Raw genomic sequence first — 21,022 nt, 5'->3', positions numbered from 1 at the left:
ACCCTCCTACACTGCTGGTGGCAATGCAAGCTGGTGCACATGCATGCACACACGCACACACAGGAATATTATGCAGCCATCAAAAAGTGAAATGTTGACATTTGCAACGACGTGGATGGAACTAGAGGGTATTATGCTAAGTGAAATAAGTTAATCAGAGAAAGACAACTGTCATATGATGTAACTGATACGTGGAATTTAAGAAACAAGGCATATGATCTTAGAGGAAGGTAAAAAAATGAAACAAGACAAAACCAGAGAGGGAGACAAACCATAGAGACTCTTAATCATAGGAAACAAACTGAGGGTTCCCAGGGGCAGGTGGGGAGTGATGAAAAGATGGGATGGCTGGATGGTGGACACTGGGGACCGTATGTGCAATGGTGAGCATTATGAATTGTTTAAGACTGATGAATCACAGACCTATACCCCTGAAACAAATAATACATTATATATTAATAATATAAATATGTAAATTAAAAAAAAAAAGAGAGTCCATGGAGTGGGGGGGGTAGTTATAACGAGAAAAAATAGGCAAGGAAAAAAAAGAAAAAGCATCCAAATTTGAAGGGAAGAAGTAAAATTATCTCTACTGGCAGATGATATGATCTTATATGTAGAAAACCTGAAATATTACACACACATAGACACACAGCTTAAAAAAAGAAATTCAGCGAAGTTGCAGGATATAAAATAAGCACTCAAAAATAAGTTGCATTTCTATATACCAGCAATAAACAATCTGAAAAGAAAATTAAGAAAATAATTTCCATTCACAATACCGTTAGTAATAAGTTTAGCCTAGAAGACACAAGATTTACTATGTTGCTGAAATATTTAAAGACATAAGTAAATAGAAAGATATCCTGTGTTCATGGATTAGAGAGCATAATATCGTTAAGATATCATTTTACCCAAAGCAACCTACAAATTCAACACAATCCCAATCAAAATCCCAACATTTTTGCTGAAATAGAAGAAATCCATCCCAAAATTCAAATGTAATCTTGAGAGACCCTGAATAGCTGAACAATCTTGGAAAAGATCAAAGTTGGAGATCTCACACTACTTGATTTTAAAGCTTTCTATAAAGGTACGGTAATCAAAATGCTATAATACTGTCACTAAGACAAACGCATAGATCATAAAACAAGGTAGAGAATCCAGAAATAAATCTTCCCATACATATCCACACAATTCTCAATAACAGTGTCAAACCATTCAACGCAGGTAAACATTGGATAGCCACATGCAAAAGAATGAAGTTGGACCCTTACTTTACATAATATACAAAAAAATTAACTGAAAATGTATGAAAGACCTAATGGGAAGCTGAAACTGAAATTCTTAGAAGAAAACATAGGGGAAAAGCTTCATGACATTGGAGTTGGCAATGATTTCTTGGACATACACTAAAAGTACAAGCAACAAAAGAAAAAAAAAACTGGATTTCATCAAAATTTAAATCTTTAGTGCATCTAAGAACATTATCAATATAGTGAAAAGACAATCCACAGAATGGGAGAAAATATTTGCAAATCATAAATAAGGGACTAATATCCAGAATATATAAGAATTCATACAACTCAACCACAGACAATCCAATTTAAAAATGGGCAAAGGATTTGAACTGACCTCTCTCCAAAAATTTTTCTACAAATAGCCAATAAGCACATGAAAAATGCGTAACAAACATCCTGAAGTCCTTAAAGAACTGGAATTCAAAACCTTTAGGATGGTTATTGCCAAAGAAACAATAAATTACACTATATCCAAATAACACTCTGCAGCCATTAAAAGAAGACAGAAAGATGTAAAAAAAAAAAAAAAAAGTGTGCTACCATTTGAGTGGTTGTGTATATAATGGGTTGAGAATGCCTAATAATGTGTGTGAACACACAAAATGGTAAGATACTGATAATAAGATACTGATAATAATGCCTCCAAGTTGGCCAAGTGGCTGATAAAAGACAGAAGAAGGGACACTCATTTTTCAGTAAAATCCTTTAAATTTTGTATCATGTCCAAATACAATCTTTTCCAAAAAATTAAGTCACTTTCCATTCTTCCCCATACCTTCCCTAGCCCTAAGCAACCACTAATACACTTTTCATTTCATATACTTACCTATTTTAAATATTTCATACAAGTGGAATCATATACAGTCTTTTGTAGCTGGCTTTTTTCGTTTATCGTAATTTCTTTTTCTTGCCTAACATTCACATTTATCCATTCACTAGATGATAGACATTTCGGTTGTTTACATTTTTTGGCTATTATGAATTATACTAATATTCATATACAAGCTTCTGTGCAGACATTTGTTTTTACTTTCCCTTGGGTATAATATTATCTAGGTGTGGAACACGGCTAGATGGTAACTCAATGTTTAACTTCATGGAAAATTCCAAACTGTTTTCCAAAGTGGCTATACCAATTTACATTCCCACCAGCAACATATGAGCCTTGCAATTTTCCACAACCTGACCAATACAAGTTATTGTCTATTTTATTATAGCTACTGTAGGAGGGATAAAATGGTATCTCATCGTGATTTTGATTACCAATTCATTTTTGACAAAAGTGCAAAGGCAACTGCATGGAGAAAGGACTTCCAACAAATAATTTGAGAAAAACTGGCATCTACACATAAAAAGACTGAACACCCTGAACTAAACCTCATACCTTATACAAAAATTAACTTAAAATGGATCACAGATCCAAGTGCAAAATGTTCAACAATAAACATTTTACAGAAGAAAATACAGGAGAAAATCTTCATGAACTGAGGGTAGGCAAAGCATATGACACCAAACAAATGATCCATAAAACAAAAAAGTTTTAACTGGACTTCAAAATTAAAAGTTTTTGTTCTGGAAATACAATGTTGAGAGAATAAAAAGATAAGTAGCATACCGGGAGAAGATATTTGCAAATCACACAACGAAAAGACTAATGAATAATTCTCAAAACTCAAGAGTAAGAAAAAATACATCCAAATTTTTAAAAATGGGCAAAAGACTTCAACAGATCAAAGAGGACAGATACACACACAGATGGCCGGAAAGTACATGAATCAATGCTGAACAACATTAGCCACAAGGAAAATGCAAATTGAAACTGCCACACATCTACTGAAATGGCTTAAATTTTTAAAACTAAAATGCTAGTAAGGATACAAAGCTACTAGGACTCTCACACCCTGCTGGGATTGGGAGAATGTGAAACAACAGTGTTTTTGGAAAATAGCTTGAAAATTTCTTAAAAACTGAAAGCGCACTCACCATATGACCGAGCAATCCCACTTGTAGGTATATACCAACAGTGATGAAAATTTATAGTAACACAAAAACATAGAGGTTTATGGCAGCTCTGTTCATAACTTCAGAAAATGAAAGCAAACCAAACGTCCGCCAGTGGATAAGTGGAAAAACTGGGGTATGTGTATATAATGGAACAATACTCAGCAGTAAAAATGAATGACCTTTTGATATACAGAACAACTTAGATGAGGCATTATGGTGAATGAAAGAAGTCAGTCTCAAAAGGTTATGTAGTATAGGACTCCATTTATATGACATTCTGGAAAAGGTGAAATTAATAGTGATAGAGACAGTTTAGTGATAGTCAGGCCTTACAGGCAGAGGTAGGATGTGACCACATTCTATGTGAGAGGGAGTTTCCGGTGTAATCCTGTGCCCTGACTAGTGGATCCTATATCCTATTGTATATTCTGACACTGGCAACGGTTAAACAAATCTTTACTTGTGTTGTAACTCATGGAACAGTTACCAAATAAAGTCAAATTCACTCTGATAACTTTAAAAAAATTTTTTTAAACTTTAAAAAGCAGGTCATATTCATATTAAGTGGCAAAAATACAAGATGTGAGCACAAAGAATAGGGCACTCTTAAAAAAATCAGCTTCCTCAGAGACACCTCCTCTGGGAATCATTTTGTACTTGTGTTAAATCCATTTTGTCCTTCATTTTGACTACTTTTTAAACATGCAATAACCTCCCTTCCATCTGTCCCAATTACCCTGTCAATAGTGAGGTAGGAGTATGCCTTTAACTTGTCATATTTTTTTGTTCCATAAGAGAAATAATTTTCTTAATAAATGTTAAATGTAACAATATACCTAAACATTCCTTTAGTTATTAAAATTAGTATAAAACTGTGTGAATAAAACAACTTTTTAGGATTTATGATAGGTTCTCAAACATAATTCATAGGTACATATTCTGAAAATTATCTTAAATAAACACTGATCCCAAAAGTCATCATGTTTGGTTCTTTCCCAAAATCATTTTTTTTTTCAAAATTTATTTATTTGACAGATAGAGATCACAAGTAAGGAGAGAGGCAGGCAGAGAGAGAGGAAGGAAAGCAGGCTCCCTGCTGAGCAGAGAGCCCCATGTGGGGCCCGATCCCAGGACCCTGGGATCATGACCTGAGCCGAAGGCAGAGGCTTTAACTCACTGAGCCACCCAGGCGCCCCCCAAAATCATTTTTAATAATGGAAAGAGATCTACCAAAAAATACTTCTCTATTCAAGAGCTCTATATGTCATAACTGATTCTAAAGATTTCTTTGCTGAAATATCCACATGAAGATCAGAGTGAATAAACTTTAACAGACGATGAACTGATTTCATATCAGCAGAGCTACCCCAGTAAATAAGAAAGCTTTCCCGATTAAGAAAGCCCTTTAAGAAAGAATTATGCTCATTCTTTTTCCTCTAACGTACATGACTTATTTTAGTGTAGTAATGCCAAAAGAATTATCATTGCTAGAAATTATATACAGGCCTAACAATAAGATTCTGATTAGTGTCACAAATGATCAAATATGTTATCAATTATAAACTTATAGGAGCTGATTTGCAATTAGAGTGTCCAAATATAGATCCCACAATTTCACTGAGTAAATGAGTTCTCTAACTAGTACCCACTCACATGTATAAGTGAAATAATTTCAGCTGTAGAAACTCAGCTGTTTTTTTATCTTTATGACCTCATTTATACAGAAGAATCCTCAAAAATTTATTTTCAAATGCACATTTAACTACAAGATTAAAAAACAGGTAGGGGTGATATTATACTACCAATTCAAGTATTTTATTATAGAAGTAAGAACACAGATATTAAATAAACCTAATTTTAAAATGTAACTAAGCTACATTTAAAGCTACATTTAAAATGTAACTAAGCTAGAACTGAAACCAAGCCCATCCAACTAAAAATGTGTACGTGGATATGTATCTACACCAAAAAATAACATCATAGATAAACAAACTTAAAGAACTACCTCAATTAAATGGGCACTCTTTTGGGTAGCATCTCTCCACAGTTGGCCTTCTCTCTACGATGAAAATACAACTTCTTCTAAACCAAAAAGCATGTTTAAAAACTGTTTCCTCTTTTATAAATAGGTATTACTCTTAGTTCAGTAAATAAAAAGTAAATTCCTTCTATGTACTGAAAGTATTAAAAGCAAAAATAAGCCTATGAAAGCACCTAAACAAACCAGTTATAAAATATAAAACGAGCCCAAGTCTGATGTCTTCCCAACTTCTATCTTTAAAACCACATGTTAAGGACTTTTACACTCTGTCATTTCTGAAAACATGCTAATGTGGGTGGTATTTCCAACCCAGATGTTCCATTCTCCAGCTTACATTCTCAAATGTTGGTTCTATCAAACTACCTACAATTCAACCAAACCACAAATAGTCTGGACTAATATTATCATGGATGGTACTTTTAGTAACAGCTTGGCACTTTTTAAACTAATACATATCCAGCAAAGATACATCATTTATAATTGGTACATACGTTCTTTCCGATGCTCGACTAAGCCCACAGCCTGCTTTGCTGAGCACTTTGCAAACCAATTGTCCCCAAGTAAAACAGTGACTTCATTAGTATGGACAAGCTTTCCTGGCATGAAGGCAAAGGGGCCAAATGGTACCTATTATTGAAAGGAAGAGAGGGAGGGAGGGAAGGAAGAAGTAAGGAAGGAAGAAGACAAAAAATTAAAAACACTAAAAAATACATTTTAAGAAACAGCATTAAAAGTTGTGTTGAGGCTTTTTTATCAACTAAGGGAAAATGTCAATTTCATAGAAATTTCACATTAAAGTTTCACTAAGAAAACCTACAGAAAATTGCTTCACGTTAATAAATCAATGTTAAAACAGGAAAAGAAGAATCAGCACATTTACATACAGCTTTCAGAGAAATTAGCACTGTCTCTGAATGTTGATACTTCGTGTTCATTCATAAATCTAAATGAAAGCAAACTAGCAATGAAATATTAACTTAATAAAGAATATCTGATTAAAAAACCTGAAAATTATTTCCAATAAAATAGCCATTTTATAACAAAGTTGGAATTAACAAATAAATAGCTTTAATGAGTCTACAAATTTTACAAAATATTTGGGTTAGTATAATAAAGAACAATACATTTACAAAACATTTGAGCTACTGTAATTAAGAATAAAGTCTTATGAAAAAAAATATTTAAGCAATGAAAGATCTAATCCAGGGCTCACGAATAGATCACTATGTCGATATGAAGATCATTCAGACAAAAATTAGCAGTACCTTTTTATATAAAATCAATGTTCTAGGGTGTAATTCTGTGAATTATACATTATGATCTATTCTTGCTCTGGCTAACAGGAAACGACTAAGTGCCATATTTCTGTCTTAATTACAGTTTTCTAACACAGTAAATTTGCATACCAAATTTGTCAAATTTTGTGCTAACATTTATGCCATTTGTGTCTCTATAATGTGATAACTTAATATAAATCTGAAAAAAAAGAAGCAAATACCAACTATTACAACAATTAGTGGATTATTATAAAGTAAAACAAAACAAACTTTCCTTGCTATGGTAGTTTTCAGATACTGTCTATTAGCTTGGCAATTTGTGAATCAATATATATAAAGCAAAGAGCCATCACTTTCCACAGTTAATATGTAAACAACATACTACTTTAAAAGCAACACACCACACATACCATGATATTGTATGACAACTTATCAGGCAAGGTACTGAGCCTTTCTTGCAGGGCATTATAGTCATTATCTACCTTCTTCCTGTTGACAAAAAAATAGCAAATACTAAATGAATACACAAATTAGCAATTCCTTGAGTAGACTATATATATCAAAAGACAAGCTAATCAAAAACCCAATTTTAGCAATTTAAATATTAAAGTATTTTTTAATTTTAATTTTTTAATTTTAAAATTTTGGCAGTGGCATTATTCAACCATTATTTAAAAGTTTGGCAGTGGCATTATTCAACCATACATTTTTCAAAAAATTTAAGACTTTCAAGGACTTTGGTTTTAGAATTAGAACACACATCTTGAGAACTAGTGTTTTGTAATGTAGAATATCAACTGAATGAGATAAAATTTGGAAATTAAAGGAGATACTGAGGGAGGGTCTGATGTTTAGAGGGAAACAGGAACTTAAGATGAAAGAAGACTAGATTTAATAAAGCTTGTGGATGAATAAACACTGGCTCCACAGCAGAAATCATGAAAACAAAATTTGAACACAAAATTGGATGAGACAGTTGAGTCCTTAGAAAAGTTAAAGCTGAAAAATGTAGAATAACCCCACAGTTATTCATATTAATGTGATTACAGTGAGAGAGAACCAACGAGGAGCTAGAAGAAATTAGGTAGAGGTAATACAAAAAAGCATTTCGATTTGGCTTTGGAGCCTGTTTCATGTCATATCAAGACAGAGCCACCTAATAAATTAATTTCAAATAACCAAAAGGTATTCTGTAGGAGCAGGGATGGTCATATGTTTCCACACTATGCACTCAGTTCTTACACCTGCTGGAAATGAATAGTCCTTCATGCAGATGTTTGTTTTCAAATCTTCTCTGAAAATTAGGTTTCGTAAGCGTTTCTTGCTAGGGTGTAAAGCTGCAGGCTAAACCAGTGCACTGGAATTTTTTTTAAAGCAAAAGGGTGTTGTCAGTTTAAAAAAAGTAACAAAAACAAAACTCACCAATTCAGCAAGTAATTTAAAAAAACATGTAGATATTGCCAAACTGAAATTAGAATAAATTGCAACACAGATAATCGTTCTCCAGATAACAAAAATGGCTGTGCTATAAATGCCATGGAATAGGTTCAGTTTACTCCTTAGCACCCCTAAAGCAAGAGCAGCATAATTAATAAAAATTATCTCATTTACTCTTAAGAATATCAAGGAATTTCACAAATATACTGTTATTTATCCTAAAAATATTCCTGCAGTAAATGTCACTTATCAACTTTTTCCTCATTCAAAAAAGAAAGCAGAAGGAAGATGGAAAAACCACGCATTTAAGAGAAATCAGACGTCCTCCATCATAAAAGATGCAAGCAGTGAACTTAACCTGGGTCTTCTGGCCTGTATTCTTTGAAGCAAGGCTTTTTATTTCCTAGTGTTCAAGGACTTTTGTAAAAGGTCCCCTCAAAATCCTTTTTGATAAACATAAAGTATCTTTATTCTATTTACTTAAGGGAGAAATATCATCTTTCTGGATACATTTTTAAGAGAATAAACTGGTTTAAAAACTTCATGCACAGAGCTGCACACCAGAAAGAGCAAGGCTTTGAAGTCAGACCAGAAGGTGAATCCCAGCTCCACCACTTAACATACACAAATTAACCCCCATCTTAGTATCTTCAGTGGTAAAACTGGAATAATGCCTATCTCACAGGTTCAAGAGAAAGAAATATAAAGGGTTTAGAAATGTACATCTACACTGAGTAGCTGATACCCCTGTTTCCATAGACTATCAAAAAACACCATTCTAAAATTTTCAAGAAAGACTACTGCCCACTAAGTTAAGATTCCATTATGTTAAATGCATTCAATTTGATAAAAAGAGCACAACTTATTGAAAGACAGTATAGCTAAATGTTACATTTAGGGGGCTTTTGGAGATAGGGTTGGTATGTGCAATAAATGGGATACTGTCCATAAAGAACTGATTTGGTGCAATGCCTGTACACAGTAAACACTCATTATTAAATCTATGGAACACTAACAGTTTGTATGTTTTAGATAAGTAATTCAGAAAATGCCCAAGGACTATACATCAGCTTAGATACCTAAATGTTCCTGTGATTGTTATAAAGCTAGTAGGGGGCGCCTGGGTGGCTCAATTGGTTAAGCGAATGCCTTCCGCTCAGTTCATGATCCTGGAGTCCCAGGATGGAGTCCCACATCGGGCTCCCTGCTCAGCAGGGAGTCTGCTTCTCCTGCTGACCTTTCTTCTCTCATGCTCTCTCTCGTTCTCTCTCTCAAATAAATAAATAAAATCTTAAAAAAAAAAAAAACCTAGTATTAAAGTTAGCATTCAGTATGTCTTATTTTGGTAACTATACCTGGAAAAAGGAGACTTCCCTAACAAAACACCTCTTTTGTAAAAAAAGAATAGGAGATTCAACCAGAGGTAATACAAGAGATCAATGTCAGTATTCCAAATCAAGTATGATCAGTTTTAAACTTATCACTAATTCTCTCTAGAACAAAAATGTGGACATACTGGAGAATGATTTAAGATCAGAGTTGCTATTTCTAAATTGAGTTTTCTAAAAATATAGAAACGAAGGAAAGAAAGAAGAAAGAAAGAAAGAAAATTTAAAGTGCAGCCCATCCAGAAGTCCTTTTTGAAGGGAGGGAAGCATGAGACAAGCAGTGTCTCTAGGAGAAATTACAGCTTGAGAAACTCTTCCCAAAGGTTCCACTAGTGGAAATATGCAGGATCAAACACCTTGGTCAAAGAATTTGTCTATTTGTCTTGAAATAGTCCCTCTAAGATTCAGGGATTAAATAAATAATCCTGTCAAAGATCACAAAGCCCATGCAGCAGAAAATACAAATATGATTCTAAGAACTACTGTATTACAAAAGGTAAGTAGGGGATCTTTATTCCCAGCAAAATTTGAAGAGTTATGTTTCTTCTGTTGTACTACTCAGAAACATAATTTTTAGACACTTTGGTCATACTAAAATATGTAGTCAAAAGAGGCAACTGCTTAATTTTTTTTTCAAATGGAAAATAAAACCCAGATATAGTTAGGATAAACCACTCCAGTCTACTTACTTATAACATATAGACCTCCTTGTCTGGAGGTCTTGATCGTACTTGATCTTTAGAGATTAAGTTCAGGCTTCAACTCTTTAATTTTAAAAAGCTATCTAATAAACAAGATTTAATTTGCAACAGGTATCTTCATGCAACGTTCCTTATAGAAAATGAGAACTAAAGCACTGCTATAAGTCATATACAAGAGACTTTTACAATCTTCTTTTGAATCTTGCTAATCACACGCTATATGCCTTCTGAGAAGCACCTTTTGTATTAAAAAGCAGCTGCAAAGAAGGACATAGACATAGCACACTACAAATTAGCCTTAACCTTAAGAATGAAGATCAGGATAGATCCCATGGAAAACACCTTATTTTCATAAAACTGTTAAAAGTATGAGAGCAAGTAAAATGATGTGTTTGCTTAAGTATTTACAGGTGAAGTATACTGACGTCCACGACCTACTTTGAAATGCATCAGGGAAAAAGGGATTAATGATTGAGATAAAGACAGATACATGGTCAAGGTTTACCTGCACAATTCTTTCAACTTTTCTGAATGTTTGAAGATTTTCATAATAGAATATTAAAAAGGAGTTGGGGGAATATGAAAGCAAGACTGTATTTTTAATCCTTTTCTTAAATGCAACTGACAATCTCTGTAAAGAAAAAAAAGTTCTGTATCTCTTGTTTGAGGCAAGAACAAAGTCTCCAATTTTCACCTTTAAATAATAAAAAAGGGAAATAAAATTTAAATCACTGATGGAAATAAGACTTTGTTAACTTTTCAACTTAAAGTAGAAAGTTGAAATAGGCAGAAATGTTGACATTAGGTCTGTGGGTTTGTTTTTGTTTTTTTATTACTTATCATTCTCTCTCCCTTTACCTCATGTCCTAAACAAAAAAGCAGGAAACACCAATTGGTGATCAAAAAGGGAAAAAGAAATGGGCTTTACATTCAAATTACTATCTGGGCTAATCTGGGGCAGAGTTATTTAAGTTTTTAAGAAATTATAAAATCTAATGATTTTGTAATATAAATAACTGTATAATCTTATTTACAAATGATTCTTAATCCATTATACCCTCTCTATTAGTTCCTGTTAAGAATTCAAGAAAACCTTTGTTTCAATTCAATTCACCATTTATTGAGCTTCTCCTCTGCAACGAAGCCTTATGCCATATGCTGCAAGGATCATCACTCAAATATAGCACGCCTTTTTTATTTCTTTGCATTGCTTCTTTGTTAAAGATCCACTAGCTTGATGGATGCCTGGGATTTTACTTCTGACATTAAGAAAATAGAGGAATATTAAATTCAGGCATGGATTACATATAGGTAAAGAGAAAAGTATTCTCATTACTAAAGAAAGGAATGATGATCGTTTTCAAAATCCCCTTAAAAAGTCTAAATAAATAATTAAGGTTGTGTTTTTTTAAAGATTTTATTTATTTATTTATATGACAGACAGAGATCACAAGTAGGCAGAGAGGCAGGCAGAGAGAGAGGAGGAAGCAGGCTCCCCGCTGAGCAGAGAGCCCGATGCGGGGCTCGATCCCAGGACCCTGGGATCATGACCTGAGCTGAAGGCAGAGGCTTTAAGGGGAACATTTTTAATTTAAAAATTAAAATATATCTGTATTAAATTAGTATTCTTTTTTTAAACGGTCATGGCAAAATACTATTAAGTGAAACTGATGACAAAATTCAGGCAACATGGTGGCATATTCCTTTTTCTGAACTCTATACCTAGGAAATTTGTGTCATCAGAAGACGCTGATGAAATAGTCCATGTTCTTTATTTTTATGAGTCCATCAAAAAATTGTGCTGGAAATAGACACAAAGACAAACTTAAATATAAACACTTATAATTATTCTAAAGTTAATGAAAGAAAATTGTCAAAGAGAGATCAATGCAGCTAACATTTTACTAGATTTCCTCAATTTAACTCAACAATGAGAAAACAGAGTCACAACAGGTTTATATACAGCAAAGCTGGCACAGATGAGCTGTTTCTAGTGCTCTCTGCTGACACACATGTACATGGGACTTCAGACTTGTCAGTGGTCACGGGTACCTGTTTCTTCACTCATTAGTGTTCTTTTACTCTAAGAATAAAATGAGATGAGAATTTGAAGTAAGAAAGTTTAAAAATCATATAAAAACACAACACTCTAAGTGTGAAAGAAATGTCCCAAGGTGCCTCCTAGTTCAGTCAGCTTCAGGGAAGAGTCCATGGGTCATTTTAATTTTCTTTATTCTCTGAGTTCTCTACAACTGACACTAATTTTTGTGACAAATCAGAAAGGAGGGGCCTTTCAGAAAAGATGAGTTTTGCTATGCTAAGTTTATAACCGACAAGCTTTGAATGTTTGTGCCATTTATATTTAATTCTAATTTATAAGTGTGGTTTCAACTTTCTACACTTTATTTCCAAAATTTATGTTAGAAAACAGAAAATTTTTTTGTACTGTTTTCTTAGAGCAGTGATTCGTATCACTGATATGAATGACTAACCTTTACGGTCACTGATACCCATGAGAAACTGAATAAAAACACTAGATTCTTTCCTGAGAAGAAGTCCCAGTATCTGGCGTATAATTTCAACAGAAGCCACTCAGATCCCTCAAGCAATCCTGGTTTTAAACCCATCAAATATGTAAAATTCTCAAAATTATCTTCAACTCTGTTGATTTAAATAAAAAATAGGCAAACCATCACCAGTTCAGTCATGAGTTGAATATAAATTAGTAAAAATGTTAAATCGTATGCATGCCTCAGTTTTTTTACTGCCTACATTTTCCCTAGTAATACACTGATGCCCACTGCCTTTAGTATATTAGAATTTAGACTTTTGTATCTCAAAACAAGAATAAGCACCCTGGATTATCACTAAGTGGTCTGCCTCTCAGTCAAGCACTGTTGTTGCAATACTGACACCTTCACCCTTACATGGTACTCTTCTGAGCTTGAAAGCTTTATTGTACATTGCTCTTATTTTTATAAAAAGAATAAATTGAAATGAATAGAAAATTTAAAAACTCGAAGTGCAAGGAGGTGTAGTTTTCAAACCTAATACAGTCAAAATAGTGATGAAAAATCATTAGGTATGCCAAGTCAAATTGAGGTGTAGCATCAATCAGATATTCACTAGATTTAAGCTGATTGTGGGAAACTGTGAACCAAACAATGTATATGGATACCGCAAATACACAATCAAGACTATGTTCTAAAGGGGGAAATGTACTTACAACTTTTTTATAAAACCCCGAATTTTATTTTAAAAATTTCCCTATAAAAAAATTCCCCTGTAATGCATTTATTTTGCATTTCATTTTCAAAAAAGCATTAACTATTAAACTTAAGTATTAGTTAAGTATTAATACTAGTATTAAACTAGTATTAAATGTGACACAAAGGCTAGGGGACTACTAGAAGCAACAAATTCTAAAAACAACTTAAAAATCATTAACCTTTTTTAAAAAGAAAAGAAAGCAAGCATTTACAATTTGACCTTGGTGACATAAATACACATACAGAATTAAAAAGCTGAAGGGAATAAAACAAAATATTTTAAAAAGAGGAAAAATTACCTTCTCTTTAGAATTACAAATAAATTTGTCTTTATTCTTTTATTTCAACCTTTCTAAATAATGTATTTATCTTATACTCAGGATAAAAAATTAAAAACCTAATTCATATTTTGTTTCAAAAAATACCATCCTTAAAACATTCAACTTGAATCCTTTTCTTTTGCAACTTAATTTGCTTCGAGATATCACATGCAAAAACTGCAAAACTTACTTAACCTCCCAAACCCATGTACTAAAATACCATACTGTTTAAAAAGAAAAAAAGGAATAAAAGAAAACTATGCAGGAACTTAAAAATAACAAAGAAGGGGATTTATATATACGATTCCTCCCTCTTGCCCTTGTCTTTAAGGACACTTTCGTAACTACAGAGATTCCAACTATAAAAGCATGTAAAATCTTCAGGTTTGGAAATTGTCCTCTGCTCTACTGGGGGTGACGGTGAGAGTCACGAAGACACATAAAATGAGAAAGCCCGAACAGAAGGCCCTATACAAAACAAGTGACTAAAAACTTTGTGGTCAGTAAAATGGGAGTCTGAAAAACATGGTTTCCAAATTTACTTAACACTGAAACATGAAGTCATCACTATTAACATTCTTTTTAAGTATTAAAGGTATGCAAATCAATATTTCAGATTATGCATAATAAAATACAACAAATTTTATTGTATATGCAGGCAAGTTAGGAAAGCCCTGTTTCAGGTAATTTACAAGAAATATACCACAAACTACAGCACTACTATAATGAAATAGCCTGGTGAATTTGTGGGGCAAAGAATCCCTCAAAACATCAGACAGAGACAGATACACATATCCATCCATCCACATTGATTCACTCGAAAGAAGAATTCCAAACAAACACCTTCATCTGTGTTTTTTAACTATTTAGGTATGCTCACTTGGTTATTTCCCTCTATATACTTTGACTATAACCTATACTAGAAACTAGTTATTCTTTTTCCTCTATACAGTATTTTTTGTCTATTTTCCCTTGAAAAGTGAAAATGCCAGGTATCTGCTTTAAAATCCTCTCTCAAAATTCTCGCTGTGATGAGCACGGAGTGTTGTATGTAAGTGCTGAATTACTATAACTTTTACAACTGAAACGAATACTATACTGTATGCTAACTAACTAGAGTTTAAATAAAAATTTAAAAAATAAATTCACATGCTCAAGTATTTCAGCATTTGTATGCCCAAATTTAAAGCTATTCTTTCTAAAATTAAATATTTGGATAATATAAAATGCCTTTTTATTTTCACTTACATCTGCTTCACATCATTTTACAGGTATCTTTACTACTTAAAACTCTTTTAAGATGATTTGAAGGAAGCAAGACAGTAGTTTTTACAACTCATATGCATACAGTTTATGATTACAAGTAATGCCTAAGAGACATGTGACATGTATGTGCCAGGCATCACATGCTATATTTCATTAAATTCTCACAAATCAATACAAGTAACGGAACTTTTTTCTTGTGGGACATAAACAGAAGTAGCCATGATGCATTAAAAATGACCATAAATTCTTCATCACTCCTCCTACCAACTGGAGTCTATTTCCCACTCTGCCCTACGCAATGTAGCCTTGCAGCTACCATTTTTGCTACCCTGAGATCAAGTAAAGTGAGCCAGGGAGAAAAGCACATGGACAGAGGCCCAGTTAACAACCCACTAGCCACCAGACTTGTGGGTAAGGTCATTTTGGACAACCCAGCTGACCCAGCCACCAAAAAGCTGCAACCACACAATGAGCCCAAATAGAGGAGCAGAACAAGAACAGAGATAAGTCAAGACCAATACGCACATCCACAGAATCAAACGCACACAAAAACATGGTTGCTGTTTTAAGCCATTAAGTTTTAGAGTAATTTTATTAAGAAACAATAAATAATGGGTATAACAGCTCAAGAAGGATAAATTTCGAGTCATAAAACAATTGTCTTAGTAAGGTCACCACTATTTATTAAAAAAAAAAATCAGTACCAAATCTTATTTGGTAACTCTAAAAATTAAACATTTGACACACAACGAAGTTTATGGAAATGAAATAAAGAATAAGAGTTAACTAATAATTGAGAACAATCTCCAAGGATGAATTAAATGAACAGCATACAATCTGATTTCATTTTTGTCAAAAAGGGTGGGAGCACAATCTATAAAGACATGTGGATGAATACACATGTATACACACATATACATACACACACACATACACACATACAACATATCCTTTAGGCAAACGATTTCTGAAAACATTTACAAGAAACTGGCCAAAAAACCACTGTTTACAAAGGTAAATGAGAACTGAGGGATATGGGTAGGAGAAAAAATATACCCTGTTTATACCCTTCAGAACTTCCTAAATTTTGAACTATATAAATATACTGCCAAATTTTAAAATTTTTAGTGTAAATTTTTCAAAGTTTTATGTCTTAAAGACACAAACTGAAATATTTCCGGATGGACATTTTCAGGTTCATTTCAAAAGTGCTGTAGGTGGGGGAAGAGGGTAGGAGAGGCTGTTGAAATGTAACAGCTCAGATGACACTGCAAGCTGTTAATTACTGAGGCTGAGTGATGGGTATATGTGGATTCACAATAGAGTCACCTTTTGTTTGAAATTCTTCACAAAAACAAGTTATCTAAAAACATTAATGTAAAGCTTTAACAATACTGCTTAGAAAACCATCTCTCCATCATGATAAAATAAGATGATGGCATGAATACAAAATATTCAGGAATATTAACAAAGCTTTGGTAGGTTTTTCTTGTTTTCTTTATTCATCTGATAATTAAAATTTTCAAAAGAGATTTCAGAGCTACTATTAATATTTATTGAGTGTCAGCCTGGGTGTTCTATAGACATTATCTCACTCGATCTTCAAGTTAAGTAGTATCATCATCACTTTACAAGGAGAAAACTGAGAATCTCAGGAATTCACCCAAGGTTATAGTTAGTAAATGACAGGATTCAAATGTAGATGTGTGACTCTGAATCCCATGCTCTTTAGGGAAGAATTAAAAAGATAAAAAATTACAGGTAATCTATAAACAGAATAATCAGGCCCTGGTGGATTAAACAGTAGGAAGTACATCCATATTTTAATAAGGAAATAGTGTGTGGATTTTATAATACCTTATTTCCTGAGTTAAGTAAAAAGGATTTTAAGGGAAAAAAAAGTTGTATTTAAATTTTTTTTAATCTTCACTAAATTGAAAACCACTATTAGCTCTAAGTGTTGTACAAATTCTCAACTACTAGGCTCAAACCTTTCCTTATTATCTGTTATTAACTACACAAATATTATAAATGTTTCTAGTTTACCAAAGTTCTGGAATTTGAATTAATTTTCTGGAAGAGTTTTTTTGGGCAGATCCTGTTTGCCCCAGGCCATTTTTACTCCTACTTTTCCACAAATATTTTTAGTTCTGCCCTACATTAAAAAGAAAAAAGAAAAAAAAAAAAGATCATTTTGGAAGCCTGCAATATTCATTACTTGTCCCTTAAATAAAAGAATGCTTTAAAACTGCCCAAACAAGTATAAACATCACTAGCGTAAGAAAGCATTTTAAAAAAATCATCTCTGTTGCTCTCCCTTAATATATTGGTATGTATCCCCTGAAGAAGGGAGCTTAGCTATATGAATTGTATTTTAGACTAGGCTAAAACCAAGGCCTAAAGAAAACTGAAAAGCAACATGCTTTTAAAAGCAGTGTGTAAGAAAGACAGCCTTAAGAAGCATTAACAGCTTCCGTTCTTGCTTCCTAGCTCTCTGTAAATAGCACAAAATTATTGTGATTTCCCTGTTTAGTGTCCGACTATGAATTCCTCCACGGCAGGGTCGTTCAATTCCAAACAGCAACATAACACTGGCATATGGTAGGAACTCAATCACTGTTTGTGGAATTAATAGAATAAAAATATCACGAGAATTCCACAACGCTCCCAAATAGCTATCTATTTCCTGGCTTTCAGAGGAATGGAGATACTTTGGTTTCAGTTTTTTAATATAATAAATCGGTGAGTTCACTGGCCATTTAGATTCTAGCAATATCAGATCCTCATTAAAAACAAACAGAAAAGTCTGTTTCCTCAGCCCTATTAGAAATGATTCAGAGGAAAAGGCAAATTTCAACTGGAAAAATTATTTTAATTTTTTGAAGTAGAAATAAGGTATTGTATTACTTTAAGACACTTGTAGGTAAATACCTAAGCTTCTATAGTTTGGAAAGCTTTGGAAAATTAGAAACTGAGATTGAGAGTCAACATGAACCTGCTCTGAAATAAATGTCACATTTCCTTTTGTCAATGGTTACCAGACTTGGACATTGCTACAGTATCTGGAAACTAAAACATTATATATAATTATATATATATGCTCTTCATCTACTCAAACATTTATTAAGTGCCTATAATATGCCAAACACAGTAGGAGGTGCTACAGCTAAAAAAAAAATGAAAACATGCCCCTTGGCCTTAAAGAATTTTTATTCTAACAGGGAAAGAATCTTGCAAAACAAACCAGAAGCAAGTTATTCACACATCTGCTTCAATTAGTATCTGTTCTTAGTGAAGCCAACCTTTTACTGATTTCCTGAATTCCTTACCAAATCAAAAAAGAGAGAAGTCCACATGAATAAAACTTCCTCTGGAATTATTTGTAAAATGGATCACTTTGGCCAAATTAAATTAGCACAAGGTGGAGGGTTGAGGGGGAATGGTTAATTCTTTGGCCAAGTACTTGCATTTCAAGTTTTAACCTGGACTGAATGTATAATGAAAAGAGTGAATGTCCATCATGGAAATGTTGACAGACTTACACTACCAGTAGATGCAACTACAACACTGCATTTATTGAAAATTAATGAAGTCCCTGAATTTTTATTTATAAAGTGAATATTATTAGTTTTAGATTATTTTCTGCAAGCCAACAGTCAGAATTTAATAAGATGATGTGTACAGATTGAACCGATTTTCACTCTTATCCACTGCTTGCAGCCTATGTGCATTTAAACCAAAAAACATTTGATATACACTAACTATAAATTATTTCCTTGGAGATCTCTCAGGCATGAAGAAAAAGCCTCTTAAATAAATTTAAAATATTATATGCTTGATGGTGTATAACCAAAGGTTTAATCTCACCACTAAAGGGGCAGTTACCATGATTTTGCAATAACCCTGCAGACAATAATCAAGACAGCTCCTGTTGTTCTCTCAGTAAAATCTTCGTAAACACAGCATGGATATATTGTAATTTGATATCTGTAAGATCAACAGTTATACCTCATGACAATTCATAATGTAAGATTTTATTCACCATTACATTGAGTGTTTTCCTCAAAAGAGTTAGGGAAGTGTGTTATTTACCAAGCATTGTCCTATTTAACTAAAGATTAGCACATTAAAATAGATATGCTTTCTTTCTCTCTATACTCTAAGAAAAAGTGCAGTCCATAAAGAAAGCTCTGGGAAGTAGGCAATTAATTAGATTTTTCAAACTTCAGGGAAATGTGGATATTTCCATCATTATTTTAAAACAACTGATTCCAATTATTATTCTACTACAAATATAAGAATATTCCCCAAATAGAGCTCTCTCTGATTAGCCAGGTTCAAAAATGTCTCAGTCTCCACCTCATGATGATATTAATATTATTCTAATTCAAAAAAAAGAAAAGAAAAGAAAAAAGGCAATTAGAATAAACACAAATGGTGACACAATTTCAGGAAATCAGGGAACACGTAATTCAGTAAACAGTGAAGGACAATATAAATTAGTATCAAAGCATTCAAAATGGAGATTACTAGAAGAATTCAATTACGGATTACAAAAAAATAATACACACTTTATTTAAATACAAAGAAATGACCCCATCAGTATTTCAGAAATAATATAAAACCATCTTTCACTCACCAATGCTGGATTTTCTCTTGGCAGTTAGTGACCACCTGTCATGAAAACAGATAACTACTCATGAAAAAATGGGCTATACACAAAGCTACAAAATCAGTGTATCAGAAAACTAGAACAGTGGCTTTACAGATTTAATAGCATCTCAGTGTACATTTTTATTTGTCAAATGCACAGAGATGTGACTGTTAGTTTTTAAGCAGCACACTTTATCATAACCCCCTAATGCAGGCAGATAACTGCAGAACAAATTACAGCCTTCCGATTCATACTTTGCTACAAAACCCGCTTCATAACTATTAGGTGACATATGATATAAGATAACTAGTATTTTGTACAATCTACAGACCTGCTTTCAATGTTACATATTTTGTAGAATACGCAAATGTTATAAATAACAAAAAACCAATGCAATATTCACGTTTCATCACTAAAAAAAAAAAAAATTACAGTAGTAAAAATATTTTATTTTGTCAGTATATCTCCAAATGTTTTCACCTGTAATTTTTATTCTGATGCATTAAAAATGAGTTCAGTGATATTTTTCTACTAACATTTTCAAGAAGAAATACTTGGGATAAAGAGATGCTCTGAACAGCCCATTTGTTCCCTTAGTGAATTATGATAAAATTTTAAGCACTTAATAGCCAGTTTAAACTATGTTTATATTACTAAAATAATAAAATTAAGGGCAAAACTTATTTGTTTTCCTTAAAGATATTTCAGCAGAATCTAAAAATGCTGGGAAAAAAAAAAACAACAACACTAACCAACAAAGAAAAGAAACCCTTGAATGGTAATTTAAAAAACAACACTGTTTTCAGAGATTACTAATTGTTTTTAAATTGCCCATTAATAAAAATTTTAAACAATAATCTCAAATACTGTAACACCATTCTAGAGACAGAGAAACTAAGGGATACAAGCCAAAATGCTCAATACAAGGCCATGTGAGAAAGACAGCAGCATTATCTGGTTTGAAACACACTGCTTCAGTTCACCACTCTAAACACCAATATTGTCTCTTGTCTCTCTTGCTCAATGTTTCACCCCAAAATCACAAGACTTTTTTTTGGAGGGGGGGAGTGGGGTGCTGTCACTAAATTTCTATTATAACATTTAATTCCTGAAATAAATGTCCTCCTTTGGTACATTTTAAATACTTAGGCAGCAATCCTGTACCAAAATACATGCTGTAATCAGATACCCAACCATACTACACATTAACGCAGCATAAAAAGTCCGTTTTAGAATGAAGATCTCTCAGTAAGTATCAATCACATAGCAACACTTAATAACAGTGGTAATATATAATAGAGTACTGACTTTACATCTGGAAGAACCAGGCTAAAACTACATCAATCCATTTCACTGTTTCTGAT

At 33.0% G+C, this 21,022-nt stretch overlaps 1 protein-coding gene across 2 annotated transcripts in view; it reads right to left on the bottom strand.

Moving 5' to 3' along the window:
- URI1 (URI1 prefoldin like chaperone) overlaps positions 1-21,022 on the bottom strand; it is a 71,003-nt gene that overhangs the window by 26,029 nt on the left and 23,952 nt on the right. Inside the window, exons 2-4 of one of the 2 annotated variants that reach the window (XM_080828037.1) lie at positions 19,644-19,678; positions 7,034-7,112; positions 5,838-5,973 (exon numbers count right to left, since the gene is read on the bottom strand). In XM_080828037.1, coding sequence (XP_080684163.1) covers positions 5,838-5,973; positions 7,034-7,112; positions 19,644-19,678 — 250 coding nt within the window. Of the gene's footprint in view, positions 1-5,837; positions 5,974-7,033; positions 7,113-8,045; positions 8,178-19,643; positions 19,679-21,022 lie in introns of those variants that run through there. The other variant, XM_080828038.1, reaches the window with a different exon arrangement.

Source organism: Martes martes, assembly GCF_963455335.1.
Source record: "Martes martes genome assembly, chromosome: 17".
NCBI classification, from domain to species: domain Eukaryota; kingdom Metazoa; phylum Chordata; class Mammalia; order Carnivora; family Mustelidae; genus Martes; species Martes martes.
Note: the sequence above shows the minus strand (reverse complement) of the source record. Positions and strands in the feature narration are given on the sequence as shown.